Below are 24,341 nucleotides of genomic sequence, written 5' to 3'. Positions count from 1 at the left end.
GGATCCTTCCTCACTTCTCCACATAATCCCCATAGAGATTCAGGCATTTGTCCCACCGTTGAACCAATTTGTCTATACCCTTTGCAAGAAAATCAGGGCTCTAGTTATTGAGCACTATTGACTTTAACACCGGAAAAAGATGGAAATCACTCGGCGCTAAATCGGGGCTGTATGGAGGGTGGGGCAGCCGTTCCCTCCCCAATTCTTCAATTTTGTGTTGTGTTTACACTGCTGAGTGGGGGTGAGCGTTATCGTCAAGAAGAATGACACCAGCTGACAGGAGACCTGGTCGCTTATGTCGAATTGCGTTTTTCAGTTTATCCAATATTTGACAATAACGGTCAGCATTAATTGTTCTTCCTCGTTCCAAAAACTCCATAAGCAGAACGCCCTTAGCGCCCTTAACTCCAGCTTTCCAACACGCATGCACAATCCATGCTTCTGAACTCCTTATGACGCGAGCCCGCGTTTTCCGAACAAGCATTTACTTTTCGCCCTTGAGCGCATGCGCCTTCACGTCTGATAACGAATCGATTGGTGTTCCTTGTAGACGAAGGATGGCGTTTGCCAACCATGTGCTTCTTTTTAATGGCATTGCTTTATACAATATTTTATAGCACAGGGAAACTTATATATTGAACGTCCCTAGTATAAATGTACCAAATTTAATTAATTATTTCATAATTGACACATATTTCATGACATATATATATATATATATATATATATATATATATATATATCCACGGTTGCGGGCTTGCCCCCCCTCAAAAAAATCCTGGGTACAGGCCTGCTTCCACCTGTTATGCGACACAGATCCCATCGAAATTCTAGTTGTCTTGCAAGCCCCAAATGGAGTTGGTTGGTGTTTTAAGTCCACTTTATGCACAGTAAGGCTAATCGGGACTGGGCCTACAGTTTAAAGTGGAATCCGAACCACTATGTGCCTCCACCGGGTATCGAACCCGGGATTCCTTGAATAGAAGGCGACGGCGCTACCACTGCGCCATCGGGGAGGCCTCCAAATGGAGAACTCTAGGGTTTTAAATCTGGGGGTCCTCTGAAAGTCGCCATTTTCTTGAGCCCTACACTAGCGCCACAATGACCGTGTTTACAAAAACCATGAAAACAAAACTTGAAGATTTTCTGATTATTGTACAACAAACCTTATTGTTGTGTCTCAGATAATTTTTTAACAATAAACCTGATAAGTTGTTTACTCTCTTATGATACACGCTGTATAATGACCTAATTTTTACTACTCTCTCTGTATTAACTTTCGATCGTCTGAGAAATTGTATGTACTCTCATGAAGCATTCTGCCCCCTCCCCTCCTTCCTGCTCTAATGCTCCAATTCTATTTTTCTGCTGTCGTTTCGAGTTTTCTTTCCGTTTATTTTTACACTCTTTCATCTCTTTTTCTGTCTCTCTCTTCTCGGTGTTAATTTTCTCTCTCCGTTGCGCCGGCTGCTGCACGGATGTTCTTCGCGAGTGTTCCTTCATGAGTTTCATCATATCATCACTCATCCACATCGTCGCGATTATCCAAAAGTGGCAGAAGAGCGACGCTAAACTGATTTACTTGAATTCTGGACTTGAATTGCTCTAACACAGTGACGGCTCGCAATGAATGTGGTTAGTGGTTCTGCCGGTTAAAATGGTTTATGTACAACCTTGGTGACAATGAAGTTCGACCAGAAAGGAATACGTGATTAAATGCACAGAGGCATAGGCGGTGGAATGGGTTACCCGCAGAAGTGACGCATGTGTGTAAGAGGAGGCGTGTGAGCAGGCAAGAATCGTGATCCCAGCATGTTGCACCCAAGGTCACATAAAGAACGAAAACGGAGAACTATACGCGTGACATTGAACTTCGACCAGGCACCAGACCCATACGGGAAAATTCCAGATAGTGGCGCATTCGACGGAAGCATGACGTCACGGACACGATAAGGGAGTCCGCCGTATATAAGCGAGTGCTGTGCACCGAGGAACCGCAGTGCATCGTCACCATGGCCAGGGGCAAACCTATTGACAACACCGTGAGGAGAAGAGTGGTGGAGTTGCAACGGGATGGACTCAGTGAACGGGAAATAGGGCGCCAACTGAACTTACCCAAGTCAACCGTCCACTGCATCATCAAACACCACCAAAATACGGGTGCTACAGAGCCAGGTAAGGCCCCCGGTCGAAAACGCCTGCTGAGCGTGCGTGACCTACGGATATTTAGGCTCTATATCCAGACCAACAATCATGTTTCTGTGGCCGAATTACGACTGTGGACTCGAGAACGCTTTCACATTGAAGTGTCAACCAGAACCATTCGCCGTTACCTACAGCGATGCGGTTACCGAGTGTACAAGGCGAAACGTAAACCCTTCCTTTCCGTGTTGAACAAAGGCAATCGACTACGGTGGGCACGAATGTACCGGGGATGGACATTTCGGCAGTGGAACAGGGTTTTGTGGACGGACGAATCCATTTTCAATGTTTTGTACTGGAAAATACGGAAAACAATCATTTGTCGGAAGGAGGAACAGAATGAAGCAAAATGTTATGCACGTCGGGTACAGAAACCTGCGTCAGTGATGGTATGGGGATGCATGACGGCATCTGGGGTTGGCCCACTACACGTCTGTGAGGGCATTGTGAATGCACACGCCTATACACGCATACTGGAGCGGCATCTTCCCACAGTGCGAAGGCACCTGTTCCACAGGCGGCGTCTCATCTTTCAACACGACAATGCCAGGCCTGATACAGCGCGGCTGACAAGAGAATGGTTGACTCGCCATCACGTGCGAACTCTGCCATGGCCACCATCGAGTCCCGACCTCTAGCCCATTGAGAATGTGTGGCATGTTCTTAAGCGAGGTGTGCAACAGAGGAGACCCACGACAGTGGCTGCTCTTATCGCCTGCCTGCAGGAGGAATGGCACCGCATCGATGTGGAATACCTTGAACGACTTGTCCGCAGCATGCCCCGACGCATTGCCACAGTTATTCGCCGACGGGGCGGCGTCACACCATGGTAAACAGGATCCCCTCTAACAGTGGTCGAACTTCAATGTCACGTGTAGATGGACGAAAATGTTTTATTTTGTGTGGACACCATACAGTGTTGCGTTGCAGCGGAAATTTATGTTTTCCTTTGTTCCTTGTAGCCTGCTGAATAAAATATGTTCAGCATATGCATGTGTTCTCCTTCTTTCACAACACACTCCTATATTTGTGACTGGTCGAACTTCATTGTCACTAAGGTTGTAAATTGCAAGTAAAGCATCACATGCAATGGTAAATAGTAAAGTCTGGTTTCTTCTGCTTTTGAAATTTAATATATACCGGGTGTTTCATAAATAATTGAGGGGTTTCAAACGTTTATTGCAAGTAAACTATCAAACGTAGGTTAATGAAACCAGTTCAGAACGATCGAGGAATGCAAGCAGTTTATGCGCGTATGTTTTGTTAAGCTGAGAGTTCATATCTCTGCCGCTAGGCGACACTCAAATCACCCACATCACTCACAGTGTTTTGTGCAACGTTTTGGTCCCCAAGATCACCGGACCTTACACCACCTGACTTCTTTTTGTGGGGTTTCATAAAAGGCAGGGTATTCGTCTCACCGATGCGGGGTGATATCGCAGCCCTAAGGGACACTATCGACAGGCCCATGTTGATACGAGTGTGGCAACAAGTAGACTATCGTGTCGATGTGTTCCGTGTCACCCGTGTTGCACACATTGAACATTTGTAAGTGTAAAAGAAAACTATTTGAGTTCCTCGTTCGTTCTGGACTGGTTTCATTAACGTAAGTTCAGATACTTTACTTGCAATAATTTTTTGTAATCCCTCAATTATTTATGAAAAACCCTGTATATTGTACGTACAACAAAACACTTACCATGCTGAACTGGACATAGAGAACATGATCGTGAACTCAGTAAGACGAAAGTTGAAAAAAAGCGCAATAAGAACTTTGATAACAAATTCTACCTGAAAAAAATGTAGAAAAATTATTATAAACTCCTTCCTTCCGAAATCTGGATTTGACCATTCCTAGAGAAAAAAATGAAATATTGATTGTAATTAAAAATAATTGTGTGTAGAAATTTATGATCGTATTCATTGCTGTAGAAATTAATTATGACTAACAAAAAAAAACAAGCTGGGTTATTTTGACCGGATTATACCAGCTACACTGAGAAAAATGTTTGTTTGGAACAGCCAAAAAGTAGTTTCTTGTAACCATATACTTGTTTAAATACTTGTTTCCTCTTTAGAGGAAAATTATTTTAATGACCATGCACATTGTGTGGAGTTGTTTGTCTCCTAATTGCGAACAACGCCTAAATCGTTCTAATTGCGAACACATAAATGCGATAAATAATTCCATGTCCTAATTGCGAACACATGGAACTGGTAAATCTGTTTGCAAAAGCAAATAAAGGTAGTGATCCAGAGATACAGCTGAAACGACTAGCAGCAATAGTCAATCTGATTGACTTATCATGCTCATATTAAATTATATATACTTCAACGACGACTTAATCATGTCGAATTTTCTATGTTCGAACTGTGACCATTAAGGCACTGGCCAGTCTCAACATGGATCTGAGTTACTTTTAAAAATTCGTGAGACTCGGGAAGTGTGAAACAAAGTTGTAGGCCCCAACCCAAAGGCAGAAAAAAATGTGTTCGCAATTAGGACACAGCCCATCGAGGTTCTTCCTGTTCAGGCAGCAAGTTTTCGCAATAAAGACTGTTCGCAATTAGGACGACACCGTGGAGTTAGCGTTAAAAATTAGATAATTAACCATGGTTGCCATAGTCAAACGCGCTTTCATTTCTTTCCCTTTGTAACAAGAATTCACCATACCAGTTAAGGAACAGAGAGGCTAATCAATACTGGATACAAAGTTTAAAATGCCATTGAGAAAATGAGCCTAGAACCTCTTCATTACCAGGCCTTAGCTTTATCCATTCTGCTACCTGGAACGCAATCGCTGCAGTACTTATTGCTGAGTCTTGCTGAAGCTACAAGAAAACGTTTCGCCTCAGCGACAGATGAACGTGTCATGCTGATAAAAGCCAGACGCAATACTTTGTGAGGACACCGAAAGCATTGCAGCAAGACACGTTGACAGGGAAGCGTAGGCGCCAGAATCCACGCTTGCCTCGTGCGCCGTGCGATGCTCGATTGTCCCCTCGCCAGATCCTTCGGCACCGCTTCAGTTGATCCGCTAACAGCGGCGCGTCGAGAGGTCCCGCTTACAGGCGCCTCAGGGTACACACGGACCGGCATGTGCCGCAGTGCAACGCGGACCAATCGAATTCCGTCCTACTTGTGACGTAGCCGTGACCTCGGAAGACAATGACCTCAGTGTGATACAAGAAGTGACCTTTCTTTTTACTTTTTTTAACAAGTGTAGTTTAACGTTGCGTATTTGGGCACCATGGAAGGCAAACCGCGACCGAAAATCAAGATTCAGATGCCCACGGTTGGTGGAACGCCGACGAAGACCAATGACGTTGAAGCTGGTATTTACCAGCGCCCACCACCCATGCTTAACGTCCCCCTGACCCCTATGGGGGCGCCGCTCCCGCCGATGACCCCCGGTGTCCCCATGACGGCAGGGGTCCACATGGGACCCATGGGCCCTATGGGGATGTTCCAACACTACTACCCCACCAAGGCGTCCGATTTCGTCTTCAAGCAGTTTTCCGGTATAAAGGACTTTACCGTGAACACTGCAAAGTCCGGACTGAGCATCGGGGAAAAGACGGCCTTCTGGTTCTTCAGCAAAGTCCGTCACTTGTCCAAGCGCTGGTTCACCCACCTGTTCCTCTTCATCGTGATGCTCGGGTACAGCATCCTCGGGGCCGTCATGTTCGTGGCCGTCGAGGGCCCACACGAGGACCAGGAGAAGGCGGACATTACCAAATCGAAGCTGGCCCTTTTGGACACGCTGAGGGTCCTCAGCAGAGACGTCACACTCGACAATGAGACGTGGGAATTCATGGCCTCGGAACGACTCACTGAGTTCGAGGACCAGCTCTACAAGTCCTATGCGGTTGGCGTCACGGACAATGACAGGAAGGTTTGGGGATTTTGGAATGCTATGTTCTACTGTGGAACGGTGTACACGACTATAGGTGAGTACGTTGATTCTTTTTCTTCTCATTAACGAAACTTGGTGGGGGACAAGGGGGCACTTACCCTCCCATAATTTTCAGAGTTATTAACATTTACAAGTTAAGGGTAATTTTGCGAACCTCCTGGAACCTGAGGAAGAAAGAAATAGAAAAGTTTTTTTATAATTTCTCAAATGTAGCAATCCTCAACGCTATTTTAAGGTAAAGTTCCCCGTGCATGAAGGCACACATTTTGCCAGTCCCGATTAGCCTTACTGTGCACAAAGTGGACTAAAACAATCAATCAATCCTCTTCATGAAGGCACATTTAGGTGATGTGGGCGTAGGACCCCACACATTCTTTATCTCGGCCATTTTGGAGGTAATGTGATTAGCACCACGCTCCGGCCGCCTTTACTCCCCAGATACCCATTTATTTGAGGCTGAATGAGCTCCAGAGCCGCTTTACGTGGGAACAAGACCGGAAAAATTTCGACCTTAGGTCACACACCCCGGGAATCGAACCAAGGTCTCCCGCGGGGCAATGAGACGCTCTACCGACGTAAAGGAATACCCCTATGCAATAGTATCCCTCCCGTTATTCACCATCTTCTCAACTTTCACACATATCATTTTTACTATATTCTCAGTTTTTCTCATTACGGACAAACACAAACATCCATGTCCTAGCTGGGATTCGAACCAGGGACCCCTGGCGTCGTATCGCGCTGTACTAACCACTCCGCCACGGAGCTCGACCGACTAAACCACCGCGTTTTGTTTTAATTTATTGATGTTTTCCGGTTTCTTAAATGCAGCAGTCCTTTACGCAATTTAAATGGGATGAAAAACTTTTGGATTCGCCCACCCCCTCCCCCGAGTTTCGCTCCAAGTTACGCTGATGCTACGTATTACAGTTTTGCTCAAGAGACGAGAGAAACTTTGGTCTCTGTCGTCTCGTCTCGTGAAATGCCGTCTCGTATCGAAAATATTCGTGTCTTTCGTCATGTCTCGTAAAAGTAATGCAGGATAACAAAAGTGTGGGACATCACAAAATGTTATTCCTGAAAGTGGGTTTAACCTTCAAATACTTTGCTTGCTGTATAGTACCAACAAATAACATTCGTAAGGAGATTAATATTTGAAATTCAGTTTGTTGACTACCAATTACCTTATGGAATCTGCCTTGTGTTTTTTTTTCTGGCTTCCACCGTACGCTTAAGAGGACATTCAGACCGAAACGACAAGCGACATCGGCCCATTCGTGTAGCTTCGGTTCGATAGGTTTCATTTAACAGGAAGCTTCCAGGACAAGGACAAGGACACGTGTCGAAGTAATAAATGTCACCTTTTGAACCGATACAGTAAGTTGCACGTGTCGCTCGGACCGAACCGTATTCTGAATACCGTGTTCGTGTCACCCCGGTCTGTTGTTCGCGCATGCGCAGTGAATGCTGTGAAATCCACTTGTCCCTTTGGGCTGAAAACCTTGTTACTAAAGGTTAGTTTCCAAGCAGCACGGCGGTTTCAGATCGTACCGACAAGCGACATGAGACGGGCCCCTTCAATCTACAAGCAGGTATTCACGGCACATGCGCAAAGAACAGACCGAGGCGATGCCATGCACGCCAATGGAAAAAGCCACAGACGAGCGACACGCAAGCGACAAGTGGACTTGCAACCTTTCGAAACGTAGCGACACAAGCTTCAAACAAAACTTGTCGCTTGTGTGTCGCTCGTTGTGTTGTTCGCGCTTGTCACTTATCAATTAATGTTGTTTTGGGATGACCATCTTGAACGGTACGCAAATGTCAATCTATCGTCCATTGAGTTCACCCTGGAAACGGCATTGTTGCAGGCTAACGGGGCTTTGGCGTCTGGAACGACGATGATGATATAGTATTATGTGTGGATCACAGGCAGGGCGAAAAGGGTCGTTCCCGTACGACGTCAAGAGTCCCTGAATAGAATCCCAGCATGGTCATGGGTGCTCATTGTGAGTGTATCATCATTCGTTTCATCATATCATCACTCATCATCACCTTCGCGATTAAACAACTGTAGCAGAAAAGCGAAGTAAAATGAACCAAATCAATCCATCAAACTTTCGCACATTTAAGAAAAATTGTCTCATTCTTCTTTCTAAGTTTTAATGTTATTGTTCGTGCCTTCTTTCTCTCCTGTCTATAATTTCTTTTTCACACATTTCTCTCCCGTTTTGTTTCATTTTCTACCTTATTTTCCCTGTCATTCTTTCACTCTCGTTTCTTTATTCTCTTCTTTTTTCATTTCCCTTTCTTTTTTATTCTCTCCGGCTACTATAGCTTTCACCTTTTCAGTTCTCGTTTCTTTGTTTCTTTCTCTCTCTCTCTCTCTCTCTCTCTCTCTCTCTCTCTCTCTCTCTTCTCTATTTCGTTCTCCTTCCATCTAAAGCTTCTTATTTCATTTCTTTTATGTTCCTCTTTCTTTCCCATTCTGTTCCCCTGCCGTTCTCTCTCTGTTCCGCTACTTCGTTTCTCCAATTTTGCTTCCCTCTCTTTCTCTGTCATTCTCTGTCCAACTACTTCATTTCTCTTCTCTTTTCTTTTTCTTCCTTAATTCTATTATTTTCACGGTTTCTTTCATGTCTTCCTTCCTCTTTCCCTTGAAATGATCCTCTCTTATGGCTGCGTCAGTATTTGTATTTTTTAATATTTACTGTCGCCTCTCTGCCTAATCCTGACGATCCCAATGAAATATGATTGATTAGATAAAATTGATGAAGAGACACTGACAAAGAACACCAATTACCACACCGGGATTTAAATCCGGCAACTTGAGTGGCTACGTTTAAAATCACACTCGGCCACCGCACCAGCTTTTGACAACATGTAAACATGACGTCATTATATTCCGCTGAAGAACACAACTCTTCCGTTTTGACCTACATTAGAAAATTTTCCGTATGATGCCAACAAAAATGGAGAGTGTAATTCTCACCAACCCTTAAGGGGCACGCCACCGGTTGATATGTAATATAAGGATACTTTCCCAGTCTTGTTCAGATAGTACCTTAAATCGAAACACCCTTTCTATAGTACATTAATTCGACACTTTCGAAAAGAAGGTCGCCTATATTTTCTAGCTTTCCTTCAGTTCGGATCAATTCCAATGCCATTTGTTGCGTGGTAACCGACCATTGTTGTCGATTTAATCACCTGCACAAAGCACTAAATTGACAATGGAGCAGAGGAAAGAGAAAAAAAACTCTTGACATTTTATCGATAGGGTTTGAGACGGAAGACAGTTCTATGTATTAGGGTTTAGGTTTAATGATGAAATTTCTCTACAAGTGCAAACCTACGTAGGCGGGAACATAATCTTCCATTAAGTAAATTACAGGATATCTAGTTTAAGTAGGAAAGTTCAATACCTTGAGGTGGATGAGCATTCTCTTTCGAGTTGAAGTGTCTGCGCAGAGGCGCAACCACGATTTTTTGTGTGGGGGGGGGCAAGTACCAGGATAAACGTACCAATAATAATAATTACTTGTATAATAATAATGCTATTATTATTATTATTGTTACTAGTGGTATTAGTAGTATCAAAGACGTTATTATCCTCATAAATTACGCAAAAAGGGAGTAGAAGTCGGTGCTAAAGCATTTGTTTGGAACAAACTATTTAAATAATGTTTCAACACCTATTTCACATTAGCTAATAATGGGAAACAAACACACAAACTGTATTTTTGAATGGAGGAAAATGAATGATAAATGCATTCCGAATATAATGCAACATGGAGTGACATAAAATAAGAAAATACATATGCAACATGCTAACACAAAATAGTGCACGTATTCAAAGTTTACTCAATACATACACATATACGACACATGTTATTTAAATACAATACATTACAGAAAACAAATATATTGCGAGCGAAGCGAGTAAGACATTTTTTAGATCCAAGTTTTGCAATTGAAAGCAATATTGATTTTATTAGGGCGCAAATATTTCCACTGGACGCCATGCATTCTCTCTTTTACAACCTTTTTCATTTAGATCGCTCGGCAACCATGGCCGACTCCCGCCGCCCCCTAGCTACGGCCCTGAACTTGACGAGACGGAGGAAAGGAGGCATTGCGAGCGAAGCGAGCAAGAATATTTTACGAAATGTAGTTTTATTTGCATAAAATTTCAAATTGAAGAGGGTAACTGCCAGTGCTCGAAAAATTTTATTTAAAGCTAGGCGCCAGCTCTGAAAATCAGGCGCCAAGAAACCACCTACTAGCAATTGCGCATACTACAGAGTGTTTCAAAAGTCGCGCAACCCAAACTTTGAAAATGTATATCATGAAAACCGTAACAGATATTTACACCTGGTTTTCTGCACTAAACTGATCATGTAGGCTATCACTGGGTTAATAAATTTTTGTTAGCATTTATACAAATAAAAGAAATTACATTATTTGAAAAATATTGTTAATTTGCTGAAAACATCTGAGAATTGATTTCCAACAATAAATACCAACTCTTAACAATTTGTGGGATCATTTGTTGATGTTTGACTAGTCGTAAAACAGTTGTTTGTGAGGTGCAACAGAAGTAGGGTATTTTTCTATGAAAACTTCTTGCACATGAGTGTAAGAATTAGTAGTATCATAAAATACTCTTCAGCAAAGCACACGAGCTGCTCCAACGTATACGCCATGCTGAATCAATTAAAATAAACAGGCACAGTAGCTGCGAAAGTGAGCAAAGATAATTCAAGATAACCAGGGGCAGTCTAGGATTCTCTCAAGAGTTCAATTTCGGCACAAAATCTTGATTTATTATTTTTCATGTAAATGTATGGCCAATACTTAGGCACATGTTGCGTGCGTCTGTTAACAATATTTCGATCTGCTAGTGTTGCCATATACGGAGATATGTCCCAAAAATATAACTTTTTCACATAAATTCGTCAGTCAAAAATCCATCAAATGTTGCACTTGACCAATATTGGTCGTAAATGACAGATTGACATGGCATCAGACATCTAATTATGACCCTTCGATAATTTCTTACATATTTTTCTCACCCAGAAGTGCATTTCTGGAAAAATGTTAACGCTGTCTTCTGCCAGTTATTAATTTATCTAATTTTCTGTGTGGCGTAAACTGATAATTTTTTAGCATTGAAAAATATCTCAATGGATGAGGCTTTATAATGCAGAAAACCCGGTGTAAATATCTCTTACGGTTTTCATCATATACATTTTCAAAATTTGGGTTGTGAGACATTTAAAACATTATATATAAGAAGCTGAGCATCACGGTATTCAAAACATCGCTAAATCATTTGAGAAAGCAGGAACTGGGGGACAAAGAGTAAGAAATTGTTACTGATTGTATAGGATGTTCACAACGTTGATAAAAAAATTGCTAACTTACGCTGTACTGCAATTTGAACTTAGAATCTTCAAAATTTCGTACATATTACAGCAAAAGATCACAGTCGCCAGGCTGAAACGTTTAGTCACCATGGCGACCTGGCGACCGGGATTTTTCGAGCCCTGGTAATTGCTCCTCTGTGCTCCCCTGCAGGTGCCCTTGGCCGTCAATGTTTGCCCCCCCTTGCCCCTCTAGAATTGACTTCCGTCGAAGATTGGGGGATAGCGCCCCCTGCCCCCCTGTGGTTGCGCCACTGTGTCTGCCAATGTTCAGTGTTCAATATGCCTTCCAGAGAATGAGGTACAGAGAGATGTAAGAGGAAAGAGGAGAGGAGAGAAAAAGTGAGAGAGAGAGAGAAGATCGCTTGTCTGTTACTATTTGGCTAATCGCGATGATGAGGATGAGTGATGAAATTGATGAAGGGACACTCGCTAAGAACAATCATGTCCAGGCTGGGATTCGAACGCGGGACCTCTGGTTTCGCAGCGCTCTGTGCTAACCACTCCGCTATAGAGGTCGGCAGAGAGAAGGCAAGGGACAATGAAGTGAAAAGAGGAAAGAGTTACAAAGAGAGAAATAGGGGAAAATAACTGAACAAAAGAGAGAGGGAGAGACGAAGATAAAGAAATGAGGCAGATAGAGAGGGAAGGAGAGAGAAATAAATTAGACAGATATGAAGGGAAATGCAAAGTATAAATAATGAAAATAAAGAGGGAGAGAAAGAAAATAACAAAGAAATGAGACAGGTATAGAGCGAAAGGGAATAATAGAAATAAAGAAACAAGAGGGAGAAATGTTAAAACATATACAAAGAGAGAGAGAGAGAAGAGGAAAAGAAATATAGAAAAGAGAGAGAGAGAGAGAGAAAATGGAAAAGAGATATAGAGAAGCCAAAGGAAAAACAGAAGAAAGAAAGACACAAAGGAACGAGCCAGAATGAAAGGAATATGAAGAAGAGAGAGATACAAATTGTAGAAGGTTATGGACAGAAAAGGACAAAGAATATACAAGAAAAAATGATCATGTAGAGAGGAAATAAACAAGAATAAAGAGATACTAAAGCTGATGAAAGAAGATAGAGGAAAAGAAAAACAGAATAGAGACAGAAATAAAAAGAAGAGAAAGATAAATAGGGCATTATTTCCAGAGTGGATGCACGTGGCTGACAGCACAATCGTCTCCGAAACAAGTACAGCGTAAACTGCGCAGTTTGTGTGTGAAATTAGTCAACCTTTCTTCATTTCCTTGCTTTAACTCGGACAGCGATATCGCAGCGGTTCACAATGCGTCAATATCAGGACTTGTTGCACGCCACCCTTGTGAACTTGTGGGTCTTTTCGCTGCAGTGCTTATCAGACTACACGGAACCGGTGGTTTTGTGTGGCTAGTCACCGCGTCCAAATAGGGTCGTCTGCAGACGAGTGGGGCGGGGCAGGATTAGACAAAATGATGTCTATATGTAAAAGCATGGTTTTGCTTTACAAGCCCTTTTATTGTACATCATAAAACGACTATAAAGTATTGAGTGTTTCGTTTATCATAATAATTCAACATGTTTTGGCAAAGCTTTAGAATGGAGAGAATTGTTTATTCTTGTGATGGCTCTTACAGGTCATTTGGAGTTTAGTGTTTTTATTTTTACGAGTATGCTTCTCCACTGTGTTCGTGCCAGTGAGGCCGAATATGTGGACATATCGTTAACATTGCAATATAATGATTAAGAAATGTATTGCTCTTTTTGTTTGCAATAAACAGGGAACGGATATACATGTAAATACATATTTTCTATTACACTAAAACAAGGGGTCTCGGGTTCGATTCCCGGTAGAGGCACAAGTGGTTCGGATCCCACTTTAAGATAGAACAACATTTGGGGGTGGAACTTTCTCTTCAATTTCTGGGAACTTGATTCGAATATTCTCCATAAGATATCAAAAGGCAGAGTGCGAAATCCTAAAGAGGGACCAACAATATTGTCCTCAAAATATCTCCCACCAAAAATTTTCGGGGGGAGAGTTTTTGTTACAACAAAAAAGATAAACAATTACTTTTTGTATTTTATAAAAAATTGTATATACAAGTAACAAATGAATTCCATTTCATATATCTTAGTATGTAATAATATATTTTTAAATATTTAGTGAATTACTTTTACATATAACAACATAATGAATATGGATATCATATTCTGATTCATATATATATATATATATATATATATATATATATATATATATACGTATGTATATATATATACGTATGTATATATGCGTGCGTGTGTGAATTCAAACCTTCTCCCCCACCCCCTCCCTCTCCCCAGTCTTCATTAATTTCGCTCCCTGCAACGCGTTCGAGAGGCACAATAATTAAATAGAAGCAACATCTAAGTGTCTAAATTTTATTGGGGATGACTGTACTTCCATCCACGAGGAGAGAATTTGTGCGTCTAAAACTGTAGTCAAATAGATCCAAATAAGTTATAGTGTAAGCCAACCTTAAGGGTATACTTCATAGCTTTGCACATTAGTAACCCAAACTTAAACAAAAAAGTTGTGGAGGATGTGAAAGTATAGCGATCGAAACAAATAGTCTTGTTTCGGGGGAGGGACAGGGGATAAATATAAACTTTTGCATTGGATTAGAACCATGTAACATTTTATTGTTTATTTATTCATTATAAGGTTACCTACTAGAGCGTCTGGTGTAGCTCTATAAAAAATAGTATTTTTCGGAAGAGGAGAAAACAGTCTAAGTTTATAAAAGGAAAGAACAAAGGAAAGAAGCTTGCTGTTTTTTTCACATACTATATGTTTCTTCTTGCGTCACTCTCTGAAGCGGTTGTCATATCGCAAATGTATTGCCCTCTCTTGGAGAAACCGCAAAACAGTCTACCCGTAATCGAGATAATGGAAAGGCCCTCATTCTGCACCATCGGAAGACAAATATGGAGGAACAAAGGGTTGCTCTTAAAGCCTTTCTCTCCCTCATGAAAAGTAATGACAATCATTTGCAGTAATGGCACTTCACTTTGGTAACAGACCGACATGTCACATTCAACATGAAAATATCACTGTTCCTTCAGACTAGCCGACAGATGTCTCTAGTGCATTAATATACTCAATGCAGCAAATAAATGCAGCTCATAAGAGTTTCTTGTACGTGAAACAACAAAACAAATAAAAATAATATCAACTCACGTTAAAAACATGTCGATAATGAGGTAAAGGCACCCCTGTGCGTGTGCACACATGCCATATAGGCAAATGGGGAGATGTGGAGGTAGAGCTCCACATATTCATGATCTCGGCCATGATTTGGATGATGTGATCAGCATCACGCCCGGTCGCCTTTACCGCCAGGTACCCATTAATACTAGGCTCAGAGCCGCGCAGAAACAGGGATATGACTTGAAAAATTCCTGCTCCAGATCACCTCCCCCGGGATCCGAACCCGGGAATTCTTGGTGGCCAGACGTCAGCAATAGTTTAATTAATTTAAAGTAGCAAACACACTCACTAAATGAAAAGCGTGGAACGTTCCTTGAAGAAATGTGCTAATTATGTACTTCATTACTCACTAACAAGTACAAACCAAGTATCTTCTTTCAAACCCGTTGATTTATACTGTATTCTGTGTGTATACCCCTATAGTTTAAGACCAAAGCCAGATGACTTTTTACAGACTTAAGCTTCCTATCTCTCTCGTTCTTACTGTTTTTCTATTGTGTGTGTTTCCTTACTTTCTGAACATAAAACATCCATACATCGTGAAATAATATTAAAATATTAATCAATACTGGGAATATACTTGTCTCTTTCCGCAACTGTAGTAATCATCTCATCAATGCATCAAACATGCAAATCCCCAGAATTGGACTATTTTCAATTTTCAAAACGCCCCCTGCATATATTTTTAGTCATCACTCGGTACCTTTCATATCATATCATGAATAGACTGCATGCAATATCTGCTTCTAAGCAATAAATATAAACTTTACTAAGGTCGCGATCGAAACAAGCGTAAAAAAATTTAGATCTACAAGTATTTCTTTGCAAACTAACAATACTATTAATTTTAAGGGCACCATCAGTTTCACAGGGATAAACAATTCGTCTGGATGTTTTGCAGGACGCTGTTGAAAAATAGGATATATTTGTCTCTTTCTTTTTTTTAGTATCATCGCAGACCGCAGGACGTGACCCTAAAAAGAAGGACTGTCCTGCGAAAATCAGGACGTCTGGGCACTCTATTATACATATATCTGCAAAAGACGTCAAAATAAGTCTTTATATCACAGCTGGATATTTGATAATCCGTTACATTATCCAATTATCCATTGATTTCAAAACTGGCACTGAATAATTTGAAGACTAGATATACTTCACCCGGATTTCTTGCTCACGTACTCAAGCACACTTCTGCTCAACAATTGAATAGCGAATGTATAACTGGCATTGTTTAACTGATTACTCCCTACTCGTGCCCAATTGGCAACCGAACAAGTATTCCCAGATCCAAATTCTAAAGGTGCTTCCTGTGACCTGTACTTAGCATCGCTGCGAGAGTGAATCACCCAGCGAATATTTTCTTCCAGAACACAGCGGTAAACACGAAAGCGAAGAAAATCTCCCGAACCGAAATTTAATCCCTGTTTCTCGCTTATTCTCTGGTTTTCTAAGCGTTACGTCACACGTTTAACTGTAAATTACATTTTGGCCCACGAGAACGCTGAATGAACATGGAGCAGTGCACACCGTAAACAATTTGACCGTGAAAATGTAATTTTACTGTCATTGCTACAGAAACGTACCGTGTAATTGCGTTGAAATTGTTCTCGTATTCAGAATGTTTCCGCACTGCCATCAGTGAAACTATACCCTGCCTCTTTCACAAACGTATTCGTAGACACGCGGTTGAGTGACGCTGTGATGACGATTAGACTGAACAGCCCCGTCTTGTTGGCTGCAGTTTTTGACACTAAGTGTAGTGCAGGTGTATCTAAGTATCACGCTGGTGCAATGAAATGACGTTCAACCAAGTAGACGATATAGCGGTCTTCAAGTTCACAAGATTCAACAAAATTAAAAATTCATGTCTGCTGCTTTATACGTTCATTTCATTAGTTAGCACGCATCACATGATCATACACCAGTGTGCGAATTAACGGGGGGATGTCGGGGATTCCCCCCCACAAAAATTTCATCTCCGGCAAAAGAAAATTATTTTTATCTCTGCCAGGGATGTTTTTATCCCCACCAAAGAAAATTGAATTGAAAGCATACAGTATACCATTTCTTAACTATCCAACAAAGACAATTGATAAATCATTCATGTACATTAATGGTCCAGTCATCAGAGATGTTCCAGCCGAAAAGAATACTAACTAACTAACTAACTCTCTAGCCTTCTTAAACCCGAAGGTTCATGGCTACAGCAACACAGGCCTTCCATCTGTCCCTATCTTGAGCAAGATCTATATACTCTTTTCCATCCCTACCGATTTCCTTTAGGTCCATCTCAACGTTGTCCCTCCATCTTCGTCTTGGCCTTCCTACAGGTCTCTTACCATCAGGTTTCCCAACAAGAATCCTGTAAACTCCTCTTTCCTCTCCCATTCGTGTCACGTGGCCTGCCCACCTAAGTCTTCTTGATTTAATTATTCTAATAATATCTGGACATGAATACAAATTATGTATTAATAATTTAACTACTTTAATGACCTTTTAAATGTTCATGTAGGAGATAAATCAGAAGTAAATGAAGTCTACACAGCAGAACCTTTAGTTCCAGAACCTAACTTGACTGAAGTTAAAGATGCTATTAAAAGGCTAAAGAATAACAAAGCACCTGGCATTGATTTAATACCAGCTGAGTTAATTAAATATGGTGGAAATTCGTTAATATCTCAAATTCATAAATAAATTTGTTTAATATGGAATAAAGAAGAAATACCTCAACAGTGGAAAGAATCCATAATTGTTCCTGTGTTTAAAAAAGGTGATAAAATTAACTGCAATAATTACCGTGGAATTTCTCTACTCTCAACAACGTATAAAATATTATCTAACATTCTTTTAACAAGACTAACCCCATATGCTAATGAAATTATAGGTGATTATCAATGTAGATTTAAACGTAACAGATCAACTACAGATAAAATTTTTCACATCAGACAGACACTTGAAAAAAAGTGGGAATATAATCAAAATGTCCATCAGCTATTCATTGATTTCAAAAAAGCATATGATTCGGTCAAAAGAGATAAATTATATAATATATTAGTCGAGTTTGGAATACCTAAGAAGCTTGTTAGTATGATAAAAATATGCACCAGTGAAACAGAAAGTAAAATTCGTGTGGGTATTAATATGTCTGACAAATTTACAATTCATGATGGGTTAAAACAAGGAGATGCATTATCTCCATTGCTCTTTAATTTTGCCTTAGAATATGCTGTTAGGAAGGTAAAAGAAACTAACGAAGGACTAAAATTAAATGGTATGACTCAGTTGTTAGCATATGCAGATGATGTAGACTTATTAGGGGATGATATAAATACAATTAAGAATAATGCTAAAATATTTTTCAAAACTGCTAAAGAGATAGGTTTGGAAGTTAACAAAGAGAAAACAAAATATATGCTTACAGTCCGAAACCAAGTGTTAGGTAATAATCAAAATCTAATTATTGATAACAACTCGTTTCCAAACTCAAATACTTAGGAGTAATATTAACAAATGAAAATTATATTAAAGAGGAAATAAAAAGTAGGCTAATTAATTCAGGAAATGCATGTTACTTCTCTCTTCATAAACTTTTGTCTTCTCGTTTAATATCTAAGAAACTAAAAGTTAAAATATACAAAACAGTAATTTTGCCTGTAGTATTATATGGATGTGAAACTTGGTCCCTTACATTGAGAGAGGAACATAATTTGAGAGTATTTGAAAATAAGATCCTTAGGAAAATCTAAAAGGGATGAGGAGGGATGAGGAGACAGGTGAGTGGAGAAGGTTACATAATTTAGAACTACATAATTTGTATTCATGTCCAGATATTATTAGAATAATTAAATCAAGAAGACTTAGGTGGGCAGGCCATGTGGCACGAATGGGAGAGGAAAGAGGAGTTCACAGGATTCTTGTTGGGAAACCTGATGGTAAGAGACCGGTAGGAAGGCCAAGACGAAGATGGAGGGACAACATTGAGATGGACCTAAAGGAAATCGGTAGAGATGGAAAAGAGTATTTAGATCTTGCTCAGGATAGGGACAGATGGAAGACCTGTGTTGCTGCAGCCATGAACCTTCGGGTTTAAGAAGGCTAGAGAGTTAGTTAGTTAGTTGAATACAAATTATGTAGTTCTAAATTATGTAACCTTCTCCACTCACCTGTCTCCTCATCCCTTTTAAGTTCAAATATTTTCCTAAGGATCTTATTTTGAAATACTCTCAATTTATGTTCCTCTTTCAATGTAAGGGACCAAGTTTCACACCCATATAATACTACAGGCAAAATTACTTTTTTGTATATTTGAACTTTTAGTTTCTTAGATATTAAACGGGAAGACAAAAGTTTATGAAGAGAGAAGTAACATGCATTTCCTGAATTAAGCCTATATTTAGATTTTGATTATTACCTAACACTTGGTTTCAACCTGTAAGCATATATTTAGTTTTCTATTTGTTAACTTCCAAACCTATCTCTTTAGCAGTTTTGAAAAATATTTTAGCATTATTCTTAATTGTATTTATATCATCCCTTAATAAGTCGACATCATCTGCATATGCTAACAACTGAGTCATACCATTTAATTTTAGTCCTTCTTTAGTTTCTTTTACCTTCCTAACAGCATATTCTATTGCAAAATTAAAGAGCAATGGAGATAATGCATCTCCTTGTTTTAACCCATCATGAATTGTAAATTTGTCAAGACATATTAATACCCACACGAAAATTACTTCCTGTTTCACTGGTGCATACTTTTATCATACTAACAAGCTTCTTAGGTATGCCAAACTCGACTAATATATTATATAATTTATCTCCTTTGACCGAATCATATGCTTTTTTGGAATCAATGAATAGCTGATGGACATTTTTATTATATTCCCACTTTTTTTTCAAGTGTTATAGTATATTATCAAAAGCATAGAGCTTTGTGAATTAAATGACACCATTCTAAAACTGACCAACACCAGGCTGTTTACCACGTAAGTTTCCGCGGCATAGTGCTGATATTTTCAAATTATTCAAATGTTCACAAGAAACTTGTAGGTGGATTAGATGGACGTCAAGTTTGAACTTGGCAATAGCAATTTCGTGTTACTAGTTCGATAGCTCTTTTTGTGTATGAGTTCGGTTTTCTTTCTTAGACTGCAAATTTATTGTTTCTAAATTACCTGTAAATATTATCATAAGATTTAATACTGTAGTTAGAACCAATGTTTTAAGGTACTTAGAACCGATAGGCAAGAGTTAAGTTTATTAACTGGTATACAAATTTGCATATCCGAAAAAAAATTATCTCCCGAAATGAAATCACAGATACGCCACTGAGTGTGCCAAAGAGGGAGGGGGGGTTCGTATGCTTTTTCCAGTAGTCTGTCCTCATTTTGCCATCTTTCCTACCTTTGACGTACTTTACTTAGGAATACTGCAATAGCGTGCGGTGACCATTTAGATAACCGAAGCACTGAATATATAATTTTTAAATAAACAATAGTACATCAAGGGACAGGCTTGCCTTGGTAGAAACACCGCATGCCACTGCTTTGCGGCATTTTAGCATTTCACTGGCTCCTCTCGACACTTTGGGGGAGTCTAAAGTATCCTGGGAATTATGCAAAATTCGAATTGAATACCGAAGCAGTGCTTTGGTAGCTTACCTTGTATGCACGCCACTGGGCCAAAGGGCACGCCACTGGAGTGAGCATTTCCCCCAAAGCAAAAAGCTTAATTCGCACAGTGCCAGACACCACTCACTACACCGCTCCATAACGTAGTGCAAACGGTGCAGACACCAAATACACCAGTTGACACCAAATCAACGAAGTAGACGAATCGGTGTTGCACCGTGTAACCAACTCGACGCATGAGTGCAGTGAGAGTCGAAAAGTGCAGTGAACTGGACGGGGCTAGTATGTTGATGTGATGGCATTGATTGTGCTTACGACACTTGAGTGCATGAAAATTTACTTTGTACTTCACGTGCACGTTTCGCACATAACACAAAACGTGTTGCCTACCTAGTGGTGGAGTGGTTAGCACTGGCACTACGACGACAGGGGTCTCAGGTTCGAATCCCAGCCTGGACATGGCTGTTCTTTGTGAGTGCCCCTTCATCATTTTCATCATATCATTTGTCATGCTCATCTTCGCGATGAGCCGAAACAGGCAGAAAAGCGAAGTAAAATAAAAACCAAATCAAAATCAACCGAAACTGGTCAATTGACACAAACATTTTGACTCCAATAACAAATTAAAGTGCATAAACTACAAATGATGCACTTTTTGGTGCGTCACAGGCGCCAAGGCTACAAATATGAGAAATTAAACTTTCAGGTCTGTTCTTTCGTTTCATGATTATCACACACGTATTATATTAATAGTTTTGGAAATATTTCACTTCAAAACCTGATGAATCATTATAATTACCCTGTATACACAGAACTGCTTAAAAAGATGCTGTCCGTGCAAGCACGATAATTGCAAAGAAACGAAAATTAAATACCTTGGTTTAATGCATTACGAGTTCTGTTTGTTATGTTTGGTACATAGAAATGTGGCTATTAAGTTGTTATGAGGCATAAAAGCAAGATTGACAGGTATCAAAATTTACCTTTCATGTCAAGGGTAACTGATTGACCTTGAACCCTGAATGACAAGCTTTCTTTCTAGATTATGTAGTTTAGGACAAATATTTACAGAAATTGGTATGATTGCATCAATTGTACGCCAAAATGTGCTGATTACAAATCATTCTTATTTTATGTGTCTAGGCTTGACTGTTTCAGAGCTACTGATACTCGCGTGAAGGTTTTCAAACGCAAAATTCACAACGTACCATGATGTAGAAACATAGCGGCCATTTCTCAACTGCATGTGATCAAAAGAAAATGTTACCAGTTTTGAACTGTATCTATGTGAAATCATACTCATAAACCTAAATTTTCTAAAATTCTAGGACGAACCGCACTGTAATTGGTGACTGGTTACATAATTTCCTAATAGACGGTTGAGACGTCTTATTTGGTTACGAAGCACTTTCAAGAGGTATACTACTGCGTCTATCCTTTACACAGTTGCCATACTTGTTTGGTAGAGATTACAAATTCCACATCTGCCTCCGCAGTTGGACACATTTCGTGAGAAACCAAATAAACACAGTATTTTTGACGAAATTCCTTGCCTTGAAAAAAATTTCGAACACACCACACCTGTATCCACGTTCACGTCAGTGCCAAAAGACTATACTCCAATCGTGCTGTATAAAGCATGTGACCATACTTGTCTTTCAAACTGGTGTTCTTTGTTTACATTACATTGAACAATCAAGAATGATCAAATATATCCGTTTACGGTAAATTTCTTGTATCGGACAAACGGCTTAAATTTGCTAGTTGATTTATTTGAATATTCGTACTTACTTATTCTGCATTGAGAAACATTGCTAAAGGTAGCATTTCACTTATTTCACGGAAATAAGCTCTATTTGCGACATATCGAGTAAGTTTTCTTCGTTTCTTTTTGCCTTCGGTAACACGCAAAATGGCGGTCACAGTTTCACTACCGTACTCGGCATGCAGTGTTTCCACCCCACTGCACCCAAAAATACCTACTTAGCCCCAGATTGACGTATAGCCCCACGAACCTTTCATACATAGCCCCACGACCATTTCCGGTAAGGTTAAGTTAGGTAGGGTCACGTATAGGTTACAATAGTTAAAAATTGGTTTCGAAAAAAATATGCGTAGCCCCACACACCATTCTTACATAGCCCCACGAACCATTGACACATAGCCCCACAAACCATTTGCGGAAACGTGCCTTGTTCAGTTACAAAATCACGTGTTTGGAAACACTGACCGGGATTGACCAGGATTACGTCATCACACACACAGGCTACATCCTCCTGGAAGTAAATGGATGCAAGAGCTTTCGTGCATCGGTCACACATTTATATCGAAAAATAGATGATTTAACTGCAAAATTTAATGAACGATGCGAGCAAACACTTCCCCGAACTTCCATAAGTATAAAGAAACTGCATTCGTTAAGTAATTTTTCCTGTAAATTTGAAGAAATCCGTTTGTCCGATACGAGAAATTTACCCAGGTATGTCCATCATAACCACAAGAACTGTGAAAATGAACAAAAATTTAGAGCACAAACAAACAGTCGTTAAAGCATCTTCGTCGTCTTCTTCTTCTTCTTTCCAGTCACTTGCAGTGCAAACTCGAAATAATTTTTATATGTTAACACACTTGGAGTTCTGGGTGGATTTAAAGTTTTAAAAAAGCTTCTATTACAAAATACAAGTATTCAATTCAATTACTCCATCTATGAGTAGTAATAAAGGAAAGGGTTTTGAGCAGACTCGTAGAGAGAGATTTTGGCGCCCTAGGTAGAATTGTGGATTGAATCTGTTGAGAGGTTGGAAACACTGCACTCGCTAGTGGTTCACCTGGAGAAAATCTCTGTCAAATTGGAACACAATGGGACATAATTACAAATAGTTTGTGCAAAATAAATATGATAACAGTATGGTATAGGGAAAACACATTTCTTCAAATTTACAGGAGAAACTACTTACGGAACTAAGTTTCTGTAAACTTTTGAAAGCTCGTGGAAGTGTTTTCTCCCTTCGTTCAACTTATTCGGCCGGTAAATCATGTATTTTTCGACATTAATGTCTCTCCGATGCACAAAAGCTATTGTCTCCATTTCGTTCAACTACGTGAACCAAATGTTCCGTGCGTTCAATGACGTAACCCCCGGTCAGTGTTTCCAAACTCGCCATTGTTTTGCCAGAACATGACACTTTTAACTATGTTTGCCTAACCTCTCAGAACCTAACCTAACCTTGCGTGCATGGTTCGTGGGGCTATTTATGAATGGTTTGTGGGGCTATCCGTGCATGGTTAGTGGGGCTATTAGAATGGTTTGTGGGGCTATCCGTGAATGGTGTGTGGGGCTACGCGTGCATGGTTCGTGGGACTATTTATGAATGGTTTGTGTATTTATGATTGGTTTGTGGGACTATCCATGCATGATTCGTGGGGCTATTAGAATGGTTTGTGGAGTTATCCGTGAATGATGTGTGGGGATACACGTGAATGGTTCGTGGGGTTTTAGAACCCGGAAAAAAATACAAAATGAGTAACACGAAAGTAGGTATTGTTCGGTGAAGAAGGTTGGAACACTGCAACTCACTGATCATAGACAACGCTAGTCAAGATTCCTCCGCCATATTGTGTGTGAGAGGAACGAACAATAATTACTCGATATGTGGAAAATTGAAGCTATTTCGTGAAAAAGCTAAATAGCACCTTAAACAATGTTTCGCAATGCATAATAGGTAAGTACGAATGTTAAAATTGACGAAATGAACGAGTGAAATGTGTTTTCCCTACACCATACTGTTACCATAAATATAGCAGTACCTTGCAAAGTACTGTGTAATATGCGAAAATAAATAATTCTCACAATTTGCAGCGAAAATGTGTTAGTCACATGGAAAGGTGTTAGCTTGCACAGTCATCAATGCGTTTCAGGACGTTTGCTTCGAGCAATG

General features: G+C 40.1%; 1 protein-coding gene across 1 annotated transcript in view; it reads left to right on the top strand.

Annotated features, from left to right (window-relative positions):
- The first annotated feature begins 5,246 nt into the window (after window positions 1-5,246).
- The window catches only part of LOC146002839 (potassium channel subfamily K member 18), a 183,878-nt gene continuing 164,783 nt past the window's right edge, over window positions 5,247-24,341 (top strand). Inside the window, exon 1 of the mRNA XM_083140813.1 lies at window positions 5,247-6,153. Coding sequence (XP_082996939.1) covers window positions 5,454-6,153 — 700 coding nt within the window. The 5' untranslated portion in view covers window positions 5,247-5,453. The remainder of the gene's footprint in view (window positions 6,154-24,341) is intronic.

The sequence above is a fragment of the Lepisma saccharinum genome, chromosome 19, assembly GCF_977018435.1.
Source record: "Lepisma saccharinum chromosome 19, izLepSacc3.1, whole genome shotgun sequence".
NCBI classification, from domain to species: Eukaryota; Metazoa; Arthropoda; class Insecta; order Zygentoma; family Lepismatidae; genus Lepisma; species Lepisma saccharinum.
The sequence above is the reverse complement of the archived record's forward strand: the minus strand, read 5'-3'. Positions and strand labels throughout refer to the sequence as shown.